This window comes from Echiichthys vipera, assembly GCF_963691815.1.
Source record: "Echiichthys vipera genome assembly, chromosome: 12".
Lineage (NCBI taxonomy): Eukaryota > Metazoa > Chordata > Actinopteri > Perciformes > Trachinidae > Echiichthys > Echiichthys vipera.
In genome coordinates this window covers 15,144,660-15,166,586 of record NC_139837.1, presented here as the reverse complement: position 1 = coordinate 15,166,586, position 21,927 = coordinate 15,144,660, and the positions used below count along the sequence as shown (strand labels likewise).

At 43.0% G+C, this 21,927-nt stretch overlaps 1 protein-coding gene across 3 annotated transcripts; it reads right to left on the bottom strand.

Moving 5' to 3' along the window:
* Positions 1-103: 103 nt before the first annotated feature.
* On the bottom strand, positions 104-20,928 carry rtn1a (reticulon 1a). Of its 3 annotated transcripts, XM_083923804.1 has the most exons (9): positions 20,534-20,928; positions 12,480-13,196; positions 10,899-11,567; positions 3,466-3,673; positions 3,228-3,366; positions 2,940-3,009; positions 2,338-2,384; positions 2,181-2,239; positions 104-1,349 (listed from the first exon to the last, which is right to left on the bottom strand). In XM_083923804.1, the coding sequence occupies exons 1-9, from the start codon at positions 20,757-20,759 to the stop codon at positions 1,307-1,309; spliced, it is 2,178 nt and encodes a 725-aa protein (XP_083779930.1). In that variant the 5' UTR covers positions 20,760-20,928; the 3' UTR covers positions 104-1,306. The 3 variants fall into 3 exon arrangements, with proteins under 3 accessions (XP_083779930.1, XP_083779931.1, XP_083779932.1); XM_083923805.1 differs by lacking the exons at positions 10,899-11,567; positions 12,480-13,196; positions 20,534-20,928 and adding an exon at positions 8,547-8,791 and having other exon boundaries at positions 137-1,349; XM_083923806.1 differs by lacking the exons at positions 10,899-11,567; positions 12,480-13,196; positions 20,534-20,928 and adding an exon at positions 5,477-5,503 and having other exon boundaries at positions 139-1,349.
* Positions 20,929-21,927: the final 999 nt, after the last annotated feature.

The following is a 21,927-nucleotide window of genomic DNA, read 5'->3' as shown; positions in this document are numbered from 1 at the left end:
AGTATTTGCGTTATATTTTGTTGTTTTTAAGTTCAAATGGGACTGTAGCTCTTAGCACAGCAAAATCCTAAGTTGTTGCTTGGTTGTTTGCAGCTACCATTGGTTTAGTTTTTTTTCCGTTTTAATAAGTGGCTGCTAATAAGAAATGTAAAATTTCATTGATGAAAATCATCCTGTGTAGCTCAGCAGTGGGCAATTAAAAATAGTTATTTGTAACAGATGAGGCTTGTCAATCAGTCTTCATTCAAACACAGTCTCATTGTGACCCAAGAGTCAAGTTAAATATATCCCCACAGCAAGCACACACACACACATTCACACACTAAACTCCTACTATGACACGAGAGGTCTGTCTGTGCCAGAATTCACTGTATTTATAGCACATCGTTCCAGGTCTCCCATCAAAAGTGTTATCACGTCAAACTTAGCTGTGGTGTCACACACAAACTCATCTTCGCTCACGTCAACTCATCTTATGAATATGAACTCATTAGTAAAGTGGCTGAAGAGATGTTATACATCAAGGTACATTTATTTTTCTTATTCTTGTAATTAAATACATAGTGTAAGTGCAAATAGTTAGAGTCCAGGGTCTAAAGAACTACAGAATATAGTTGAACATAGTACAAAGTTGGACAGTTATTCAAACAAGCTAAATATCACCAGATACTCCTTGTCTTCATAGTAGTTGTACAACGGTACCTAAAACATGAGCGTGTGTATTGTTCCTTATGGTTATACAAAAGCAAAACCCTACAATTACCACATCTAAGACGCATATTGTTAAATTATGTTGTGCTTGGAAACACCAAAAGGAAATCATTTTTGCTATTTATATATATGGACATATACTGAGAGAAGCCCTGTCTGCTAACTTAGAAACATGAAGCAGTATTTAACATTGGCAGCAGAGCACGTCTGTGGGCATTTAGCTTTTTTTGTGCAAAACCATATCGTTTGTGGTAAGCACTGCAAAGCAAGAATTATTTAAAAACCGCACAAAAGATATCAAATATTATTTACCCAAGGCTCGACTTCATGCACTTTAATAATAAGCAACACAAAAAAAGTCAGTTTCTTTTTTTGTTTTCGAGTTGTGTACTTGTCTACCTAGAAACAGGAATATGTTGGTGTGACTGTGTGTTAGTGTTTAGACTGCTATGGACAGGGTGAAGGTTTCTCTCGTGGATGCATTTAGAGAACACCAAGATGACATAGCACTATGCCCCACAGATGACAACCAGGCTCTTCAACAGTGACGGTGCCGCCTGACTCTGAGCTGGACTGGACTGTCAGACAGACAGGTCTACTCCTCCTTCCTCTTAGCCCCAGGGATCTTGGCTTGGATCCTGTACAAAAAAAACAGACTTAAATAACGGCACGTTCAACGAGGTATTTATTCCAGATTAAGTTTTGCTTATTCTACTTCATTTAAACCTCCTGCTGGTATTGTACTCTACTTTTATGGCAGTCTATAGAACTGAGCGTCAAGTTGGCATATTAATAGTGGTCGGTCCAAAAAAACTTTTAACCCTTTAGAAACCCATAAACTTCAGGCTGGAATTTTAAAGGTTAACACAGAGCTTATGAATATAGGTGTTTATCGTTATTTCCAGTAAATTTAATTGACCAGCTGAACTATTATTCTCGCTGTTCAACATGTTAGCTTCTGTAGCCATTGGACGGTTTTCTGAGCACAAATTCTTCCTGTTTACACTAAAATACGTGGAAGCTGCCCAGTGACAGCAGAGGGCTGTCAGGGTTAAGGATGTAAAGGGTTAGGTGCCTTGCACAAGGGCACATCAGTGGCTTATATCAAGGTACAGGTAGCTCAGACTCCTCTGTGGGTTTGTCACATTACATTTAGCTTAATTCCAATAAGTGCATTTAACATTTACAATACAAACCAGAAGAGCAAGTAAAAGTGAGTTAGCTTCAAATAAGGTGATCTATAGATTGCTACATAGTGCTTTTTAAAAAAGTGCAGTCGAAATAGATGCGTTTTTAGCCTGTAGCCGAAGATCTGTAGATTTTCTGCTGTCCGTATGTCGATGGGGAGCTCGTTCCACCATCGTTTGAGTGCACTGCTTGATTTCCTCTTGGTGCTCAGACTTGCTTGCAGCTACACTTGTTCATATATCGTAAGAGAACTTTGAACAAAAAGTCTGAATGACACTCACTTCCCCACCACAGAGTTGACCTGGGTCCGTATTAGTCCCACATACTGATCAATCTGTGCCTGAAAGCATAAAGGAAAGTGACAGGTGTAAATAGCAAACGATATTTTGTAAACCAGGGTTGACATGAGTTACTGTATCATGAAGCTCAGATTCTTACCTGATGTTTCTCATAGACCACAGGCATGGTGAACATGGAGACCACAGCTGTAAAGGCATGGAGAGAGTAATGGTTAATGTTAAAAGTATTCTGACCTACAGTGGGGATATGTGAACAGAAAACAGGAACACACTTGTGTCAGCATGTCCCCCAGCACAGCCCAACACTTATCTAAGGTAAACTGGAAAAGTAAACAGATAATGTACATGTTCGACAATGAAGTAAACATGTCCCATGAATGAATTTGGGTCTGGCACAGTGATAAGGACATGCTGTGCTTCTCATTAATGACACATGATTTAATAAAAATGTAGTTATACGTATTCTGTTCATTACGTCCTCTTATGATTATCAAACAATTGTATTGTTTTGCACTGTGTGTGTGTGTGTGTGTGTGTGTGTGTGTGTGTGTGTGTGTGTGTGTGTGTGTGTGTGTGTGTGTGTGTGTGTGTGTGTGTGTGTGTGTGTGTGTGTGTGTGTGTGTGTGTGTGTGTGTGTGTGTGTGTGTGTGTGTGTGTGTGTGTGTGTGTGTGTGTGTGTGTGTGTGTGTGTGTGTGTCAACAGCAGTGCTTGGAAGTTTGAGTGAGTCGAGATGACCTCACCTAGGATGAGCAGTGTCAGGCCATTGAAGAGAGCACCCACGTAGGTCAGCAGCCACATCAGAACAGCAAACTAAAAACACAAACAGATGACATGTTCTTATCTTTGTAACCAGCATATCTGATATTAGTATAAACTGCAAATACACGTACTACTACATTGTTTTGGTGTCTGTGTTCTTAGTTTCATGACAAGGCCCTTAACAGTGTACCTGAGGGTGGTGCGGTTTGAAGTAATAAACATCTCTTGCTAGAGATTCTAAATGGCAAACAAGCAAGTTTGAGGCAAACCTTCAAGGAGTCGACCAGGTCTTGTACAAGGAACAACCTGCGGAGCTCCTTCATACAGGTGTTGGAGTACAGCAGGATTTTGTCAGCATATTTACTAATCTGGTCCTGGGATAGAGCGATTTCCACCTCCAGGTAGGCTCTGGTAACCAATACAGGGTCGGAAACACAGACAAGACCTTTCAGTTAGTAAATGACCTTTTATGGAATCCATCACTGAACAATCTTCTATTTTACTCACTTGAAAGGATGTCCCTCATCGGTCTTCTGCACAGCCTGCAGCACAGACTTGTAGATCCTGAAGCTTATGGTGGCAGAAAGGGCTGCCAGGGCCAAGTAGGCTCCGACGCTGACCACGCTGAACTGGGTCAGGGAGAAGAGGAGCAGAAGCACGCTGCTGAAAACGGCTCCCGACTGCTTCACATTCCTCCAGTAGAGCAGGTCAATCGCTGGAAGGAAAGGACAGAACAAGGACAAACAGGGTAAGGACCCTCAACCAGCATGACCTGACCTTTCACTGTGACGTGTACAGTAGGTCTGGGCATCATCGGATGTATCCGTTTCAAAGTGGATTAGGCTGCTACACACACCACACATTTGAGTGAAATATCTGGAAGCTGTTCCCAACCCGATGTCCTCAAGATCCTAAGCTGTCACGTGATCCTGTTTTAACCCAGCTTCCTAACCTAGGCTTTAGGATAGAGTGAACTGCGGAGCTGTAGGGTGGCCAGAAGGTGTCCAAGTGACGATTTGTCTCTTCGGTTTCTTTACTCCTATATATAGAGCGACCTTCGAAGAAGATAATGACTAACTTGTTGAGTAAGTGCTTCAGTCCGTGTTGTCACATTCTGGACCAGGGGTTCTTCATATATGCGTCTGACGTGTACTTACTTATCGTCAGTAGCACCTGGTCTGGTCTCATACGTATACAAACATACATGCAAACTGTCAGAGGGAACTGTATGACACTGAAGGTACACCTGCACTGGCCGCTCACAGCACAGAATTAATGATTGACCTACGGCTCGGTGAAGGCAGTCGCAGAAATAGAAGCACTATCAGCAATTTACAGATAAAGGTTCAATGTGACCCGACCACAGCAGCTCTGTGGTCAGTGATGAAGGATGACAATGCTTTAGTGAAGTTTCTCATTAATGCAGCGCGATTCCGCCAAACGATGACACTCCTACAGAAACCAACCGCTGAAATATACAACATGGCCGAAGCCCCTCGTGGATCTTGCTGTATTATTTTCCTTTTATTCCCACATTTTTTTTGTTCTCACTTCTTTGGGTGGCGGGGCCTGTAATGCAAAGCCACTAGAAAAGATGAGAGAGTGACGTGATAACTGAGGATTAGCCCAGTGTACCATTACAGCCGACATGGTCCTCCTCTGGCAGTCGTCTGTGTCGGCTAGAAAACACGGGCCTGTTTCCATGAGAACTGTTTCACCCCTGCTGAACCAGCAGCCTCTGCCACTGCACGTCTATCAGTACTACCAGGCTTTAGCATTCATCTGTTGGTAACCACACCTGGAAATCTTTCCTGTCACATAAAGAGGCAAGCAGAGCCGTTATGTTAACGTAAAGTTTTGTGCCCATGAAGAAGAGAGAATCGCAGCTGAAGTCTCTTGGGTGTTTTACTCTTCCTCTCTGAGCTGTCCGCCTGCCTGACTGCTCTAATTTTAGCTGTGGAGCTGTGAGCAGCATAGTGATGACGGCCATCTTTACTCTCCACTAAAAGGCATCTGTGGATGCCAAAAAGGCAGGCTAAACCTGGGCAGCAGAAGAACAGACATTGTGACTCAGTGAATCTCTGCTACCCACATACAATAGCTGCCCTGTACTGTGAAATGAAATGTACAATCTGTCTTTTCAGTAACCAATAGTCACTGTACGGTACCTATCTGCACCCCCACCCCCCAATCACATTGAAAACACTACTCATTCAGAAACAGTGGGAACAGGGTGCATGGGTCTAGCCACCACTCCCCACAGAAGCCATTGTTGTCTCCACTGTCCATGTGGCTACTAATTTGCATGGAGATGCACGCGCACGCACGCACACCCACACACCCACACACACATACAGGTAGCACATACAGCACCTGTAACAGCACACAGACACATCAGCAACAGACAGCTCTGCTAGAGACAGGTGTTAAACAGCGACAGTGCCTTGTGATGTGCTGCCCAGACTGGACGCAGCAGACTGAAAAAGCTTTAGCTAGTGCAGTAGAAGCGTGTACTGACCTGCGGCTCCCATGGCTGAACAGGGAAAGAGGCAGCTGCTTTATCCATGGACAAAAGGAGAGCAGTGAAGGGGGGAGTCCCCCCTGCACCGGAGGGGAGGGGCCACAGCCACACTAGCAAATCAGCATCAGCCTGGCAGGGGACTGAGGAGGGGTGTGTGTGTGTGTGTGTGTGGGGGGGGGGGGGGTCTATGGGGTGCGGTTGCCAAAGAATCACATTGCAATCCAGCACACACACACACACATACACACACACACACGAACGCACAGATGCAAACGGTCTCTGTCTGTGAGCGCTTTTATGCTCAGGCGTTTAAGCGCAGCCCCGCTGGCATGTGACAGACTGCCAAGCAGCATCTAAATTAAGCGAAAGTAAATCAAAAAAGAAAATGAAAAGTCTTTTTTTATGTATCGTATGACTTCAGTAGCTAAAGATGAGACAACTACTGTAACACTATATACTGATAAACCCCCCAGACTGTGGCCGTATTCTAACTCCTCCATTAAAATGCTTCAGTGGCGAGGATCTGCTGAGCACCTGCCTGATGCAGTTACCATAGTTACCATGCTCCATTTTCTCTCCGCCACTCGCTTCACTGAGAGATGGAGAAAGGGAGGGGCCCAAAGTGGCAGAGAGAGGGCGGGAGGGGAGAGAGCCTTCCTTTGGGAACAGAGAGAGATTAATTTGCTCTGAATCTGGGGAATCAGCAGCACATAATGTGTCTACACCCCGACACATGAAGACAGCCTCGCCTTTATTGTGCAGCACAGGAGGACAATGGCAGGTTTAACAAGACACCAGTTAGTTAGTTAGTTAGTTATTTAGTTAGTCTGTGTCAGGGGTGTCAGGAAAATGAGAAAGACAGTGTGTATAAAGGGCTTCAAGATTGTTGTGTTTTTTTTACAAATTTGATTCTGATTTCTAACCGATTATGGTTTTACATTCCAGTTGTCTACATTTGATGAAAACTTGATATTTATATTAATGCATGAACCAAATCAATAAAATGTGGTTAGTTCTTGCAGGATTTTCTAGATTTGGTGCACGGATAACAGACAAGATGATTAACACCGGTAACAATAATGATCTCCCCCCTCCCATTTTCTGTAGGGAAACTAGTTTAGCTTGACCTCATTAAATCACTGAAGACGTCCTTGTGGCCTCAAACAAGCCATCAGCCAGAGTGAGCAGACATGTAAAGGGACTTCTGCTGCCAACAGCCGAGATTCGGGACTTGTGTCTCAGACTTGGAACTTGAACTTGAGGATAATAAATTTAGACATGGGTGTAAGTTACAGGACAATTATGAACATCGAATTTATAAGCAGTGATAGTTCTGTTTTTTTGATATAAGATGGTATGAGTTACTTACTTGATGCATGGACATTTGCTAGAGTTAGTGTAGACGGAGATATCTCAGCAATCGGACAGCTTGTCCAACGAATGGGGCTAGTTAACTAAAACATTTAAATTTTAAACGGCACTAAAGAAGTTTAGTGTATTACTTACGTTTGACTCTTTTCTCAAACTTTTCTATGTCATTAAACTTATTTGAATAGACAGTGTGATACTGTGTCAGAAAATCTGACCTATTCCTTCCCTAAGTTTGATTGTCAAAGGCAAACTTAACACAATCAAGTAAGGATTTCAAACAACCAGCAAATTAACTTCCTCCTAAATGCACAAAGTTGTAGACACTACTAAATACGCAACATACTGTACCACAGTACAGTATCTAAGTTTTAAGCTATGTTCATGCATTTGAGAAACTACTAGAACTGGTTCTGTAGCTGCCATATTTACATACATTCATCTTGTTACCTGTGTAGCTTCATGACATATGATGCCATAGATTTCAGAATACAGATTTACTTTATTGATAAAGGTAGCCATACAAATAGGAGACACTAATCAAGTGTGCACAGAGACATTAAGTTTTGGGCATCGCTTAGAAAGCTTGGTTGTTGTCATCTGGGTGCTGTTTCACTTCTGGATATGTATGCATCATTGTCTGATTTTTCTTGAGTAGCTTGTAGCGGTGAGTCGATACTGTGCATGTGCAATAAGAATGACTAAACATAAAAATGCCTACAGCTTCAAGGTAATGTGCTGCAGGAAAAATAAATCTTCTCAATTTGATCCTTTTCTGTATCAGCTTAATTTGATGCGTGCTTACTGTAGTGGACAGATCCTGTCAGAGGCTATCATGTTACTCAGTCTTGGCCAAATTAAATGAATATTGACTCAGTAGAATCATGACAAATGGGGGTTGTCTTTAAGGTTGTTTTTTACAAAGCTGCACATCATCAATCAGTGACTGTTGCAGTCTGTTGGGATACAATAAGCAGATCATTATGTTGCATTTACACTGCTGAGCTAAACCTAAAACGACAGCAGATAATAAACCACAACCAGTGTGGAGGAAGGGACGCCATTTTCTCTCTTGGCCTATTGTACGAACGCTCCATGCTATGGAAACAGACAGACGGAGGATGCTCTACTCCGGCCCAGTCTCTGCAAGGTGTCATGGCAGCCGAGAAGATAAGGCTGATGTAATCAGGATGGGTGTGCCCTGGTTACCATGGAGACAGTCTGTCAATGCTGTCCGGATACTCCGTATACCTCGTTACACAAAAACATAGCATACGCCATATAAAACGGGCTCCCCTGCACGGATGCAAAGAGGGGAGGGCGATGACTATGACACGCCGGAGTCCACAACACAACACTGGCATCCGTATTAACATGCAACCAAAACAGATGGCGCCCAGCACACTGGTGTGTATACATGTATTTTCCAAAACACCCACCAGCGTCTTTTGCACCCTCCTTTGTTTTTTTTTCATCGGACACACACATGCAGATGAAGGAATATGTCATCAGGGCGTGTCCTTGTGAAAGGAGGCACAGTTAAACACTGCAAATGTACACATGCAAAGCACACACACACACAACCACATGTTAAAAAATACACACCTACATGAATATTTAACGTACATGTAGTCGCTCTCTCTCACAGCCACAAAACACAGACAGACCAGTGAGTATAACGCAGTAAACACATCAGTACCCTGGCCCTTCCAGCCGCTCCAGGAGCTTTCCTTCTTGGTAACGTCTGCAGTGGCCTGCATGCTGGTGATCAGTTATGTCCCTGTTCTCTTTTCTCCCTTTCTCTTTATGGTCTCCGTTTCTTCTTTGTCTCCCTCTTCAGTAGCACCGACTCACTTACTCATCCCAGAAAGGCATGAATGGTTGAAAAAAGGATGCGGGAGGCTTAGATGACAGAGAGGGAGGAAGGGAGGGAGGGAGGAAAGGTTTCCAAGGTGCTGCCGGCTCACGGAGCTCACAGACTGATGCTGTGGAGCAGGGCTGGCTAGAACAGAAGGAGTGGGGAAAGTGCGTGTGTGTGTGTGCCGGGGGAGGGGGAGGGGGGTAAAATTGTAAACACCACACCACAGTTGATGCTGCAGCAAACCATCCATGCAATAATTAAGAGCCTAGAGGGGTGAGAGGGTGGGTGGTGACCATTAGAGACTATGTTTTTGTACACTAACTTTCACAATAAAAGCCCGAACAGAGCATGAGAACAGACTGGCGATAGTGGGGTACAGGCTGTGGGAGGGTTGTCCCACATATGTTTGTCATAAACTTTTGAGCACGAAACCCAAACATGGTTATTGATGCAAATAATAATAAAGGCTACAAATGTGGCATTTACCACATCCATGTTTCAAATTAGGGTCCAATGACAATGTTTCCTGAACGCTGAAAATAGCTGGACTTGAGGCCATGTTGCTAAGGAAAAATATGGCAGACATCCAGGTCTGTAGTTCTTTATTTTGCACATAACAGTATTGAAGTTTGTAGCCCAAGATTCAAATAGCTGATTCCACTATGACTCACTGATAATTGAAGGGGCAAAGTGCTTGTACTTAATAATTCATAACGAGAGACAGGGCAGCACAATGTTCCTTGTTTAGTGCCTCCTGGAGTTTTTGTGATTTATGATTTCCACCTATATTTGGTGCTTCAAAAAGAAATAGCACAGTCACTGTGTTGTCAGCACTGAGCAAAAAAAACAAAAATTCCTCTGTAGTTTATGCCATTTTGAATCCAATCAAATCCATTAGTCATTGTCCCCTTTACCCCCCCCCTGCAGACAGCCACACCTCACACCTTCTGCTCACTGCAGCCGTGACAGGCTTGATGCCAATACAAACCAAGGGGGGAAAAAAAAAAAGATTTCCCTGAACCAGACTGAACACGCTCCCCCATCACTGTTGCTATGACAACTGGTATGGAAGTGCCAGACTGGATGAAAACAATATCTGCCGATCTTCAAAGTAGCAGCAACGACAATGGCGCCCTCTAGTGGCGGAGAAAGAATAAATGTGACCTGCTTTTTAGCATTTCCAGAATCTTCTTACAGTCCGAGTAAACAAAACAAAGGGCAGCCTCTTATATTTACGATTTAATCACACCGGCTTGTAATATTAAACATTTCAAATCTATACATTATGTTAGACCAGGTTGCATCAGTAGCAGTGAGTTTCAGGACACCAAAGCCAATCGACATTCAAGAGGAAGCCTTTGAAGCCCCTAAGAAGAAGTGTGCCCCAGTTTTGACATCATAGGATTATGTAAATCCACTGTTTGCAAGGACAGAGAAAACCCCCAGTAGAAGTCAAAATACCCATGACAACTACAAGCTTAGACAGCATCGCAGCATTAACTCTGACTGACTTGCATGTCCGTTGTAGAGAGTAATGTTTACTACTCAGTGGTGCTGTTGACTTTCAGTCATTATGCATTGTCATAAATGTGAACCAATGCATCCTCACTCAGATTTTCTTTATCAAGTGTACCACCAGGGGGAAGCAGACCTCAGGAAAGTACAACGCTTCCCACCCACCCCGGTACAGACACTCAACAGTGGAACATCCCATCTCTCTCAGCAATCCTGTTGACTTTCCCAGCCTTGTCAACAAAACAATGTCAGAGCACACCATGCAAGAAGCTACCAGGAGGTAAACAAACACAAGTGCCACGTTAGTAATTTGATTATAAACAAGCGGTCAATGATTTTAAAACTGTTTTTATCCCTAGATATGACGGGGAAGGTTGTTTTTTTTTTAACATAAATGCAAGTACGGTAATCACACTTTCATTCAAGCATTAAGACACATCAGCACATACAGCACTACCTGTTCCACACTCTGACAGCACAATTTCTGGAAAGCCAATACTCAGCTTATGAGCCCAGGTGAAACCACTGCAACAATGAGAAGATTACAGACATGTTTTTTGAGGTTCTATATACTTCCACAAAGAGACAGTAATGATGTATATTTTTATAATTATATGCAAAGGAAAAACAAACACATTCTGGGCAAAAAAGAAAATCAAGATTTTTAAGACTGACCTTTTTGTTTATCAAAGCTGTGCAGAATGGTCAAGGCAGCAGGTTTTCCCAAATCTCCTTTTCCCTCATTGGTGTGCTTGTGCATGTCGTCCTGGTGGGGCCTCTCTGATCGCACCTCGGGGGGCACTGCAGCAGTGGGTGGCTTGGGCTTGCTGGGGCGATCCTCCTCTGTTTTCACTGGGGTCTTGACCTTCTCTGTGATCAGGGGCTCGACTGGCGGTGCCTCAGTGGTACTGTGGGCCGGGATGGCACTGGGAACCAGGGGAGAGGGAGGGCTGACTCCTTGTTTGGGGCCGCTGAAGCCCTGCTCCCTCTTTGGGCTCTCTTCAGATGCTGACTCAATGAAGAGATCACTGTCAAGCTCTGCCTCTCTCTCCTCCCTCAGAATGCTGTAGGCTGTGGGTGGAGCATGGTTGCCTGCTAGGCCGAAACCACCCTTGGTGACTGGGGGATTATCAAAGGGGTTAGGCTGGCTGGACGTGCCCTTGCTTTTAGGTGGCTGGGCAAATGGGTTGCTAGTGGTCTTTGGAGGCTCCTCAGACACCAGCTCAATCTCTGAGTCTCCAGACTCGGCGCTGCTGCCATCATGCTCCCTGCTGCCTGCCTTTGTACTTGGACTGCTTTTGAAAGCTGCAGGCTTGACTGCGTCATGGGAAGGAAATTCTTTTTCTGTTCACAAAGAAATGCAGTGGAGACATTAAGACATTCAGCATCTCCACATATAACTAAAAACTAGCGTATGTAACTTTTGAAAGAAAACAATCCTCTTAAAATCAAAATCAAATCAATCAAATTAAATCAAATGTTAACTTGCATAATTAAATTTTCCGTTACAACCTTACTTGGTCTTGTATGACCAGTAGCTTATGGTGGCTAATATTTACCAGCTGCAAAACAATTATATTGTTTTCGCACCTTGTGTGAGTGCGTGCGTGCGTGCGTGCGTGCGTGCGTGCGTGCATGCGTGCGTGCGTGTGTGCGTGTGTGTGTTTGTGATCATTACAAAATGTGGTTCTGAAGACACCTACTGTAACAGGAACTACCCCAGAGGTTTGAAGTATTTTGTGTCTGTCTGTAGACAGATATTGTCGCTGCGATAGCATCACAACCGTGCGAAACCTACAGGTTTGTAGTTGGTAGGAAAAAGGTAATATGGGTGTGGTTTGAACAAGGTCACCGGAAGTAGGGAGGGTGCCATTGCCCCACAACTTTACGCCCTTGGCCAAATTTTGTCTCGCAGCTGGTGTGAGCCACTCGCTGGATGGTCTCTAGTAGCTAATGTTACCAAACTTATTGTGGTAATGACGTTTGTTATGACATCAACATCATCTACACTGAATATATCTCACATGAAGTTTGATGTGTCAGGTATTTAATTTACTTGATTCAGTCAAAAACATGCATTCCCCAAAACTGTACTGTACGATATAGCCTAATATATACTTTTATCGCAACTGAAAACTACCGATACCATGATGGGGGTTTTATCTACATAACCATCTTTTATATCTGACCATGTAACAGGTGTGTGTGTGTGTGTGTGTGTGTGTGTGTGTGTGTGTGTGTGTGTGATGTGCCTACGTGTTGGTGAAGCATTGGGAGTGGAGGCAGGGCTGTCATCCTCTGGCTCTGACAGTGTCACAGTGGGAACCCCTTGTAAGCCCACACTGAGGACGTTTTCACGCTCAGACACACTGACTGGAGGGGGATGTTGCTGCAGCTCATTTTTGACAGTTGGAGGCTGGGACTCGGTCAAGGTGATCTTCACCGGGCTGGCCGTCTGCGGGGTGCCACCCAAGTTTCGGTAGGAGCGGTAGTCTGACAGCTCTTCATCAGATGGCTCCTCCACGTAAGGGAAAGAGTGGGAGCCCAGTGCGGGGCCGAGGTTTTCCTCTTCCTCCTCGTCATCCTCGTCTCTTCCAAGGTTTTTATCCATGTAGCTGACCAGTGAGTCATGACCAGTTGAGCCTGTGTCCAACAGGCTGTGCTGGTCATGACGCTCATCCCCGTGGCTGATGTCCATGTAGTTGTAGGATTCGGTCTTGTCTGAGCCAAACAGAGATTTTGGCATGTCATCAACCAGGCTGGAAGACGTCTTAGTGTTGGAGCTGAAGCTATAGGTTTCGCTGGAGAAGTGATCCAAGGCAGAGGATCCAGAGGAGGGTTTGGATGGTTTCATGTCGTCCGACAGATAGGAGGCTTCTCGACCCGATGTGAAGCTCTGATTTGACATCAAGGAAGTGTAGATATCACCATCATCATTCATAGGCTTCCTAAACAGGCCGGACATGGTGTCATCTAAAGAGATTGACAGGAAGAGAGTCAGTGAGGTTACACACAGGAAACTGATAAGGAAGAAAAACAGCGGTCTCTGTGTAACACGATCACATCAAATCCGCCTATGCCTGAGCTGTTTGGTTAATGAAAACATCCAGTTAAACAAGGCTAGGCTTCAGCTGGCGCTGCTGCCAGGGAAAGGGGCTGTGGCACAGTCAGACTGGGTGCTCGTCTGTGACGATCAGTGAGGCAGTAGTAACAGAGGGTGCTTGTACCCAGCGTGGGACAAAGGGGGATTGTTCAGACCCCCAAAATCCACAGTTCCACAACCAGAGTCTGTTCTAACTCATGCAGGCAAAGGGCTTTCTCTAGTCACATCTCTGCTCTGTAACCACTAATCTTCCTGCATCTCCCCTGACAAATGAGTGTTGTGAAAACAAAGATATAGAGATCCATGAAAAAAGTATAAAATAAATATTTCAAACAAAGCCCGCTCACTGTGGTATTTAAAACACACACACACACACACACACACACACACACACACACACACACACACACACACACACACACACACACACACACACACACACACACACACACACACACACACACACACACACACACACACACACACACACACACACACACACACACACACACACACACACACACACACACACACACACACACACACACACACACACACACACACACACACACACACACACACACACACACACACACACACAGTGGAAACAAACTAATTACAGTGACTAATTACAATTGTGGGGCTGTAAATGGTGTTTTCAACTATAATTCAAAACTGACAGATGTTAGCTCTGAAGCTGTGTGTGCTCTGCTGTAAAATACCACTCAACATCTCACTGAATAATTTGTTACTGTGCTGCAGGGAAACATTCAGGATGGATACTCATGTTACATATGACTTGCAAAACAGGAAGAGACTTGATAGGGATGTTATTTCAAGTCATCAGGGCAGAAGTCAAGGTCAAGTATTCAGATTTGTTGACTTTATATCTTTGAGTCAAGCAGCTCCAACAACAAACACACACTGTCTCATGTTCATACACAAGTACATGAGTATAAACATCGTACCCACACACAACCACTGTACAACCACTGTACACCACCAAACATCTGATGCTAATATTTTTGTTGTGCTGTGTACTAGTCTGAGTTTATACTTCCACATACTGTGCTCCTCCTCCTGCTCTCTAGCCTCGCTTCTCCCAGGGCAGCAGTGGTGCTATAAATAGGCTTGGTCCAGCTGCTGGGCTGGATGAGGGGGGAAGATTTAAAATAGCAGCCTTAGGGTTAGCTCTGGAGGATGCAGACTAACTGACAGAAGACCCAACAGGTCAGGACGTCCCGTCCCTCCCATCACTTCCTCTAAAAAGCTCCACCACCCTTCCCTTCTGCTGTCCTTTCTACTGCTGCTCCCTCAGTCATTAACAATGCATCATACAATGGCATAAACACTACACACCCATACTGGGATGTAGGGGGAGGACTGCTGTGACATGGAGAAAAAGCCAAGTAGGCTCATGCTCATGAGCTTCAGATTATTTTGTATCTAATTGACTCTAATGTCTTGTAGATCAACATCTGAACTGCAGACGGATCCAAGCATGCAACATGGATGGGCACAGCTGCTGAGTCGAGTTCAGTTCACTGACATGAATGCCCTTGATGCACTGCTAAAGCGAACCAATGTGTAATCCTCTTAGTGTACTATCATTGTATACGTCCCATCAGCCATCACCCTGGCAACACCATCATAATCTTACACTCCCTGATTTAATGTACAAATACCTACTGTGCAGATGTGGGAAGCACTCAGGGCCACTACAAACTGTGGAGAGGAGATCTCCGGAGCTGTAAACTGACAGTAATCCTGCTCTCTCTCTATCAACCTATTCTACGTACCAACACAGATTAACTCGCCAGCAGTTGCGTAAGGCTTCTGTAACAACAAAGACGCTAGTGGTCGTCTTTAACTGCCATGAAGGCAGCCGCTCTGAGCAGCTACTTGACAAAGTTGGTGTATTAAGTGTGAGGGCACATATAATCTGCTGATATGGCGTAGGACCCAGACAGTGGAGAAAGAAAAACACAAGGCTGAAACAAATGCTTTGCTGTGCTCAGATAGGATTGGATGTGACAACAGAGGAATTCTCAGCTCACACCACATAAGCATGTCACTGAAAGGATGGTGCAGTTAAATAAATATGTCCTGGTGTGCTGTGAAGGGGGCAGTCCTTTTGTTGTCCTCTGTGCAGCCAGTGCAGCCTGGAAACTAATGCAGCCTGACAATCTGTGCTACGTTAAGGCATGGGCTCCTAATTATTGGGCTACACAGACAAAACATGTGAGCACAGACAATATTGAAGGAATTGCAGAATGAATATATTACCACTTAAAAATGAAGGGTTTACTGAGATGCATGTGGGACTGAGTGTGCAGCAAGGTTTACTACCTTGAAGACACTGATCCACTGAAGCTATTCAATGGGGAATAAAATGAATACATTTTAAATTGAAATTTATTTTTGTGTAAACAGCTGTGTTTGCTAGTCTCAAGAACATTGTTTTGTCTCACTTCCTGCAGCCAGGAGCAAACTGCAAAGACTACCTCTGTTAGTTTGTGTTGACCAAATAGAGCCAGTCCGATATTATCATCAGATATTGGCTTATCACGGACATGCTGGTATATCAGTATTGGCGTATATGTATTCCAATATACACCTATATGAAAACCTTTTTAACAGAATTTATATAACAGAAACCGATGCTTGGGGTGATTTAGGAATGGGGTCATATAGCTATATGTTTTATGTATTCCTAATTGAAATGGTCAGCATTTGACTGTTATGAACATGTGTTTATTTAGCTATTATTTTATTTCTATTTATTCTTTATTTTCTCAGTGTTCATTTTTGAAATTAGTTGATAATGTAATACCTATGTATATTTGAAAAAATAATGTTATATAATAATGTAGCATTTTTGTTAAGGAAAATACCCTTCTCAGTACCTTTGCAGAGTCATATTGATGCACAATCCACATAGAAAATTCATTATATTGACCGCTTAATCAGTAATAGGTGAATTTCTTTCCCCTATGTGCAAGCACACAGCATCATAACTCTCATCAGTAGTTTAGCTTTACTTTTAAACATCTGTTAATCTACTGCACTGTAAACAACTCCATACTCCATGCCTGTGACCCTCTCGACTGTGGTGTTATCTTTCAGGAGTTCTCTTTCACTCCATGGCCTTGTGGGAGGCCATCCATCAAGATGCTCACTGTGCTCGTCTTTCAAAGCCCTCTGTGCCTATGACGTATAAAATGCAGCAGCTTTATTATTCTAGGTATAAATTGTTCCATTTACTGCACAATGCTTTGTTTAGAATGATAAAAACAGTGACTGAGTTGGCTATGCACAAATTATGAATAATTTAAATTAGCCACTTAAACTACCTAACACTCTTTATCTGCACAGACTTCCTCCTGTTATTTGGTGTACAATTTATATAGAAATGTTCATTTAAATATGTTTTTTAAAGTACATATTATGTTTTATGGACAGTGGTATAATATTAGATTCCTGTATCAAGTGCCCATACTTATTTGTCACAGTTTAACTGAAGCAGCACTCTGACTGTTAATGGTCTCTGGCTTGAAAAGCTTTGGTTATGACGTTTATGGTTATAATGTATTGATTACAATAACCTTGGCTGAACATTAATACTAGGCACTAACTATCACACTTTAATGAAGAAGATAATGGAGAGCACAAGCACAAAGACAGTCTATACTAAGAGCGGAGCTACAGCAAAACTACTAGCAAGGGTCGATAGGAGAACAGCTGTGCGAAAGCATTCAAGTGCCCTGAGCTGCATTGATCCAAGACAATGAGGACCCACAATTACTGTAAGAAATGCTAGTGTATCCACCATTCTTAAAAGAAATCACTTAAGGCCACACAGGGCAAATGTTGTTGTTCCAGCAGCCATTGTCAAAGATAAATCAATGCAGAGGAAGTTTAAATAAAAGCTCATCCGTCCCACTCATATTCTAAAGCCGTGGCACATACAGTACCTGTCTTCCACTCTATTGATTGTATTTTTCTCGCTTGGATAGATCTTTATGGATGAATGGAGAGGCTGTGGGAGGATCCAGACTGAGTGTCTGCAAGTTGTCTGCTTTGGGTCAAAGCTGTCAATTCAGTGTGACTTTAGACTGCCGTTTCACTGTCGTTGTACAGACAGAATTTGGCATAAAAGAGTACGGATAGAGGCAGGGTGGCGAGCCTGCGTAGGGCTACAATAACCAACACAAAATCAATTAGATGGACTACACTGTTTAAAAGCGTCTCTACTGATAGTAGCTCTAATCCCATGAGCTGTTTTGCAATACTGTGCTCAGGGATTACTCTGTGCCCACAGGCTAGAGAGCTGGACTGAGGCAGTATGATCGTAAACATAGCATCATATTTCACATACTGGCTTTTAATTGGTTCAGGGTAAACACAGGGGATCAAAAGACATAAATTATGATTTATTGATATAATGATAGCAGTAGTGCTTTGTTTTTCCCTGCAGTGGAGCTTTTTGGGAAGGGTCTGTCATGCTTTTATCTGTCCTTTTATAACTCAGCATTAGCATATTGGTCCTGGAGACAGATGAAGATAAATGAGATTGGAAACGTGGCAGGTAACACACAGGATAATCCCTCTAAATCATTTGAGAAAGCAGACGCACTATCCTAGTATATTGTACACCTTTTAAGCTTTATATAATTATGTAAGGTGCTGGACAACACATACTTAACCACAATAGCAAACGGAAGCACACCCGGGAGCTGCTCAGCTGACCACTGAGTTGAGGGCTTTTGTCAGTCAGATACAAAATTATCCATGAATTTCCTTTGTATTTCTAGTTTTCCCTGACAGTCTGGTCATGTGAACTATCGCCCTTCTTATCACAGCCTCTCGTCTTGCCATTAAGCTGCCCCCCCCCCCCCCCCCCCCCCCCCCCATTCTCCTCCTCCTCCCCTGTATTATCTTGCATCTTTATCATCAAGTCTGAAAAGACCTAGCACTACTCGGCCCCCTGGGAACAGGAGCTAAAGGCACAAATGCACTGCACTGGCTTATGCAGTCCAGCGGAGTCCACTAAGTGCTTTCTCTATCTGACAGATATGGAAAAGACCCAGCCAGACATATGCTGTCTCATCCTTGTCACTGATGATATGCTGAAACGGAGAAGGACTTGAGTCTAATCCACCTCTCAGGGACTGGATTGTGGGAGAACGTTTCTCATGACTGATGCACTTTGTCAGGATGTGACGTAGAGGTCGTTACATTGCACTATAAGGAGTTACGAAGAGCTCATTGGGGAAAAAAGGATGTCAAAAAGAGCTGTCACTGTTTGTGTATAAAGTGAAATTAGTTGTTCACTGTTATGCCAGACAGAAGGGGAGGCTACTAGAGAAACCATGTGCTAAAAACAAACTGTGGGATTTTCACAGCACACTAAGACTTCATCATGATGCAGCAATATCTTCAACAACTTTACCTCTTGTGATCCAAGGCTAAGGTTCTGTCCTGTGGTAATTTAATACACCCCAAATCAGCATTATCGGTGTCCTAAGGGTAGATCACTGATGTGAACAAGATTCAGGACAGGCATGGATCAATTACCTAGAAGCAATTCTAGATATCTTGAAGAGATCCGATTTCACAGGCTGTACTGTTCAAAAGCCAAACTTATTATCTGCACTCAGTAAAAAAAACAAGATCTATAAGTTTCCAAACCTTGACATCTTATTTTGGGATTATCCACAAGTACAGCAGAAAGGGAAAGTTTGTTACAGAGGGGGGTTGTTTGGAGTGAATGGGTTTTTGCAAAGATCAGACCAGACTATACGTGTCTGGTCAAGAGGAAACTGTTCAGTCTGCCCTGCTCTGTGTGATGAGATCCGCCCTGTTCCCACCAAGAACATAAGTGACAGAGTGGATTATTTCAGTGGTATGGGCGAGGCCCAGCAGGGGTCACAGCAATAAGAGATGGCTATTCTTTCCATCTTTAGGAATCAAAACATAATCCATGCGTGTTTGTGCACCTACACATGTTGGAGCTTGTCTGACACTGTTGGGAAAGTAGAACATGTGCGTTGTTTTGTTGTTCTAGAAAGTAAGGCCAAACATCAACATGCCATCATTTTTTATCTTTTGTAAATTATGTAAATTTAACAGTACCTTTTTTTTTTCAATTGCAGCACTTTTAGCTCTGGATGTTTAAGTTTTACTCCCGTGCTCCCTTGACAAGATTTAATTTATGCATTCAACAATGTACTTAAAGGATATTTAACAAAAACAAACGTGTTTTTTTCCCCTTCTTTTCCATGTTTTGGTCCAGCAGCAGCCAACCAGCGAGAAGAGGAAGGCCTGAGCAGCAAAGAGAGGTAACTAGGCGGTCCCTTTTTTTTCATCTCATGAATTTTTCAGTGAATTGGTGAATGAAAGTACAGCTCTGGTTCTGCTATCCAAGCGAATAGTGATCCTGCTGGATTAAAAATAGCAGTCGAGCTGTGCTGAGGAAAGTGACGGACTTAGAACTGAGGTCTGCACGAGGTTTCCTCAAAACCACTGTCTGACCAGCATACAGTTATATATAACTACATCATCAACAATGCCAAACAGGAACGTATGATAATGTCATCATGCAGGTTACTTCTTACATCAGGAAGCATACAATATCTTGGTCAAGTCTCATTTTATGGATAAACTGTACAATTTACTAATTTTAAAACAAGCCAGCAGCTATGAACGCTTTGGGTTTAGGCCTATAATCTTTTGATCATCCCTCTGCCCCACCATATGAAGAATGAATGTATTTTATTACAGGTAGGCCTACATGGAAGGTGGTACAACAGTGAACGTCCAGGCCTTCCAAAGTTCAACAGGCTATGTGTTAATGCATGTGGCATCCCATATGAATCCTCCCTATGACTCAACCAGGGAAAACAATGGGTCATAATATTAGTTTTCCCTTCAACATCACAGTGGTAACAGCTGATTTACTATCATCCTATAGAAGTTACTTTTATTGCATGTTTGTTTCTGTGTTTTCCATCCCAGAAGTTTTAACTCAGCCGACAGACAGGCCGTGTGTCGTAACACTAAAGTCCGAACTCGACTGCGTCTCTCTCGCTGTATTTACACCTAAATACCGTTGTGGGTTTGTTAATGTTTGGCAAAAATTAAACATAATGTGGCACTTAATTGGTAAACACCGATACTTAACTGCGACAACTGTCCGCTTCTTTACCTGTAGATGCAGTTTCCATAGCAACGGGAGGCCTTTTCCCGTCGTCCTGGAAAGGATGAAATTGTTGCTCCAGGTCGCCCGCCGCCACCTCGCCGCCTTTCGGCTTAAATTCATCACGCAGCTCGTCGAACCGGGTCGCTGTGTTCCCAAACAACCCGTTCCTCTCATAGTCATCCCCGAACCACCTCCCCTCCGAGCCTAGCTCCTCGCCGGGCTGAGCAGACATGCCTTTTCCTGTTATCTGGCAGAAGGCTACACTAGCTAAATGCTTCTTCTTCTTCTTCTTCTTCTTCTTCTTCTTTTGCTTCGTCTTCTTCTTCTTCTTCTTCTTGTCTGCCGTATGTGTCGGGGCTGTCACTGTAAACGAGGCGACGCTCTGCGCTGGAACTGGCTGACGGAGACGAGCACGTCTGTGTCAACCGAGCCTGGCTGCTTGTTTATGGACGCCACAGAGGAGACGGTCGGTCGGTCTGGGAGCGAGAGGAGAGGAGCGAGGCTGATTGTTTTAGTTCACTGCTCCGGCGGTGACGTCATGTTGTCCGCGAGGCTCTCAGGGTTGGCACTTTATTTTGGGGGCAGAGTCAAATACGAAATATATTGTTTTTATTCACCCTGCCTTATTTAAAAAATAAATGAAATCCTCCTCACCCTGCCTTATTAAAAAAAGAAAAACCCTGCGTTATTTTTATTTTTCCAAGCTCACCCTGCTTTATTTTTATTTAATTTTTTTATTTTTTCTAGCTCAACCTGCTTTATTTTTATTTTATTTATTTATTTTTCCAAGCTCACCCTGCCTTATTTTTATTTTATTTATTTATTTTTCCAAGCTCACCCTGCCTTATTTTTATTTTATTTATTTATTTTTCCAAGCTCACCCTGCCTTGTTTTTATTTTATTTATTTATTTTTCCAAGCTCACCCTGCCTTGTTTTTATTTTATTTATTTATTTTTCCAAGCTCACCCTGCCTTGTTTTTATTTTATTTATTTATTTTTCCAAGCTCAACCTGCCTTATTCTTATTTTATTTTTTTATTTTTCCAAGCTCAACCTGCCTAATTTTTTATTTTATTTTTGTATTTTTTAAGCTCATCCTGTTTTATTTTTATGTTTCCAAGCTCAACCTGCTTTATTTTCTAAATGATTTTATTCTTTTCATGCCCACCCTGCTTCCTTTTTAAAAAATGTATATATCTATTTTGTATTGTTTTCATTTTAGATATCTTTATTTCAGATTAAGGGCAGGCAGACAATCAGCAAAAATAGACATTCATACAAATAAGACCATACAAATATATATATTCGGCATATAAATGTAGTCATCTAGTTTGACATTGACAGAGTGAATGACAGCAAAAGTGTGCCTGTGTGGAATTTGCAGGCCAATAATAGAAAGA

Bases quoted from the DNA above. Each gene is read 5' to 3' on its own strand.
- rtn1a (XM_083923804.1), bottom strand. From the start codon at position 20,759: ATGTCTGCTCAGCCCGGCGAGGAGCTAGGCTCGGAGGGGAGGTGGTTC. The intron at 3,367-3,465 runs GTGAGTAAAATA...ATTGGTTACCAG, and splicing joins GATGAGGGACATCCTTTCAA to AGCCTACCTGGAGGTGGAAA. The intron at 1,350-2,180 runs GTGAGTGTCATT...TTTTTTGTACAG, and splicing joins GTCAACTCTGTGGTGGGGAA to GATCCAAGCCAAGATCCCTG.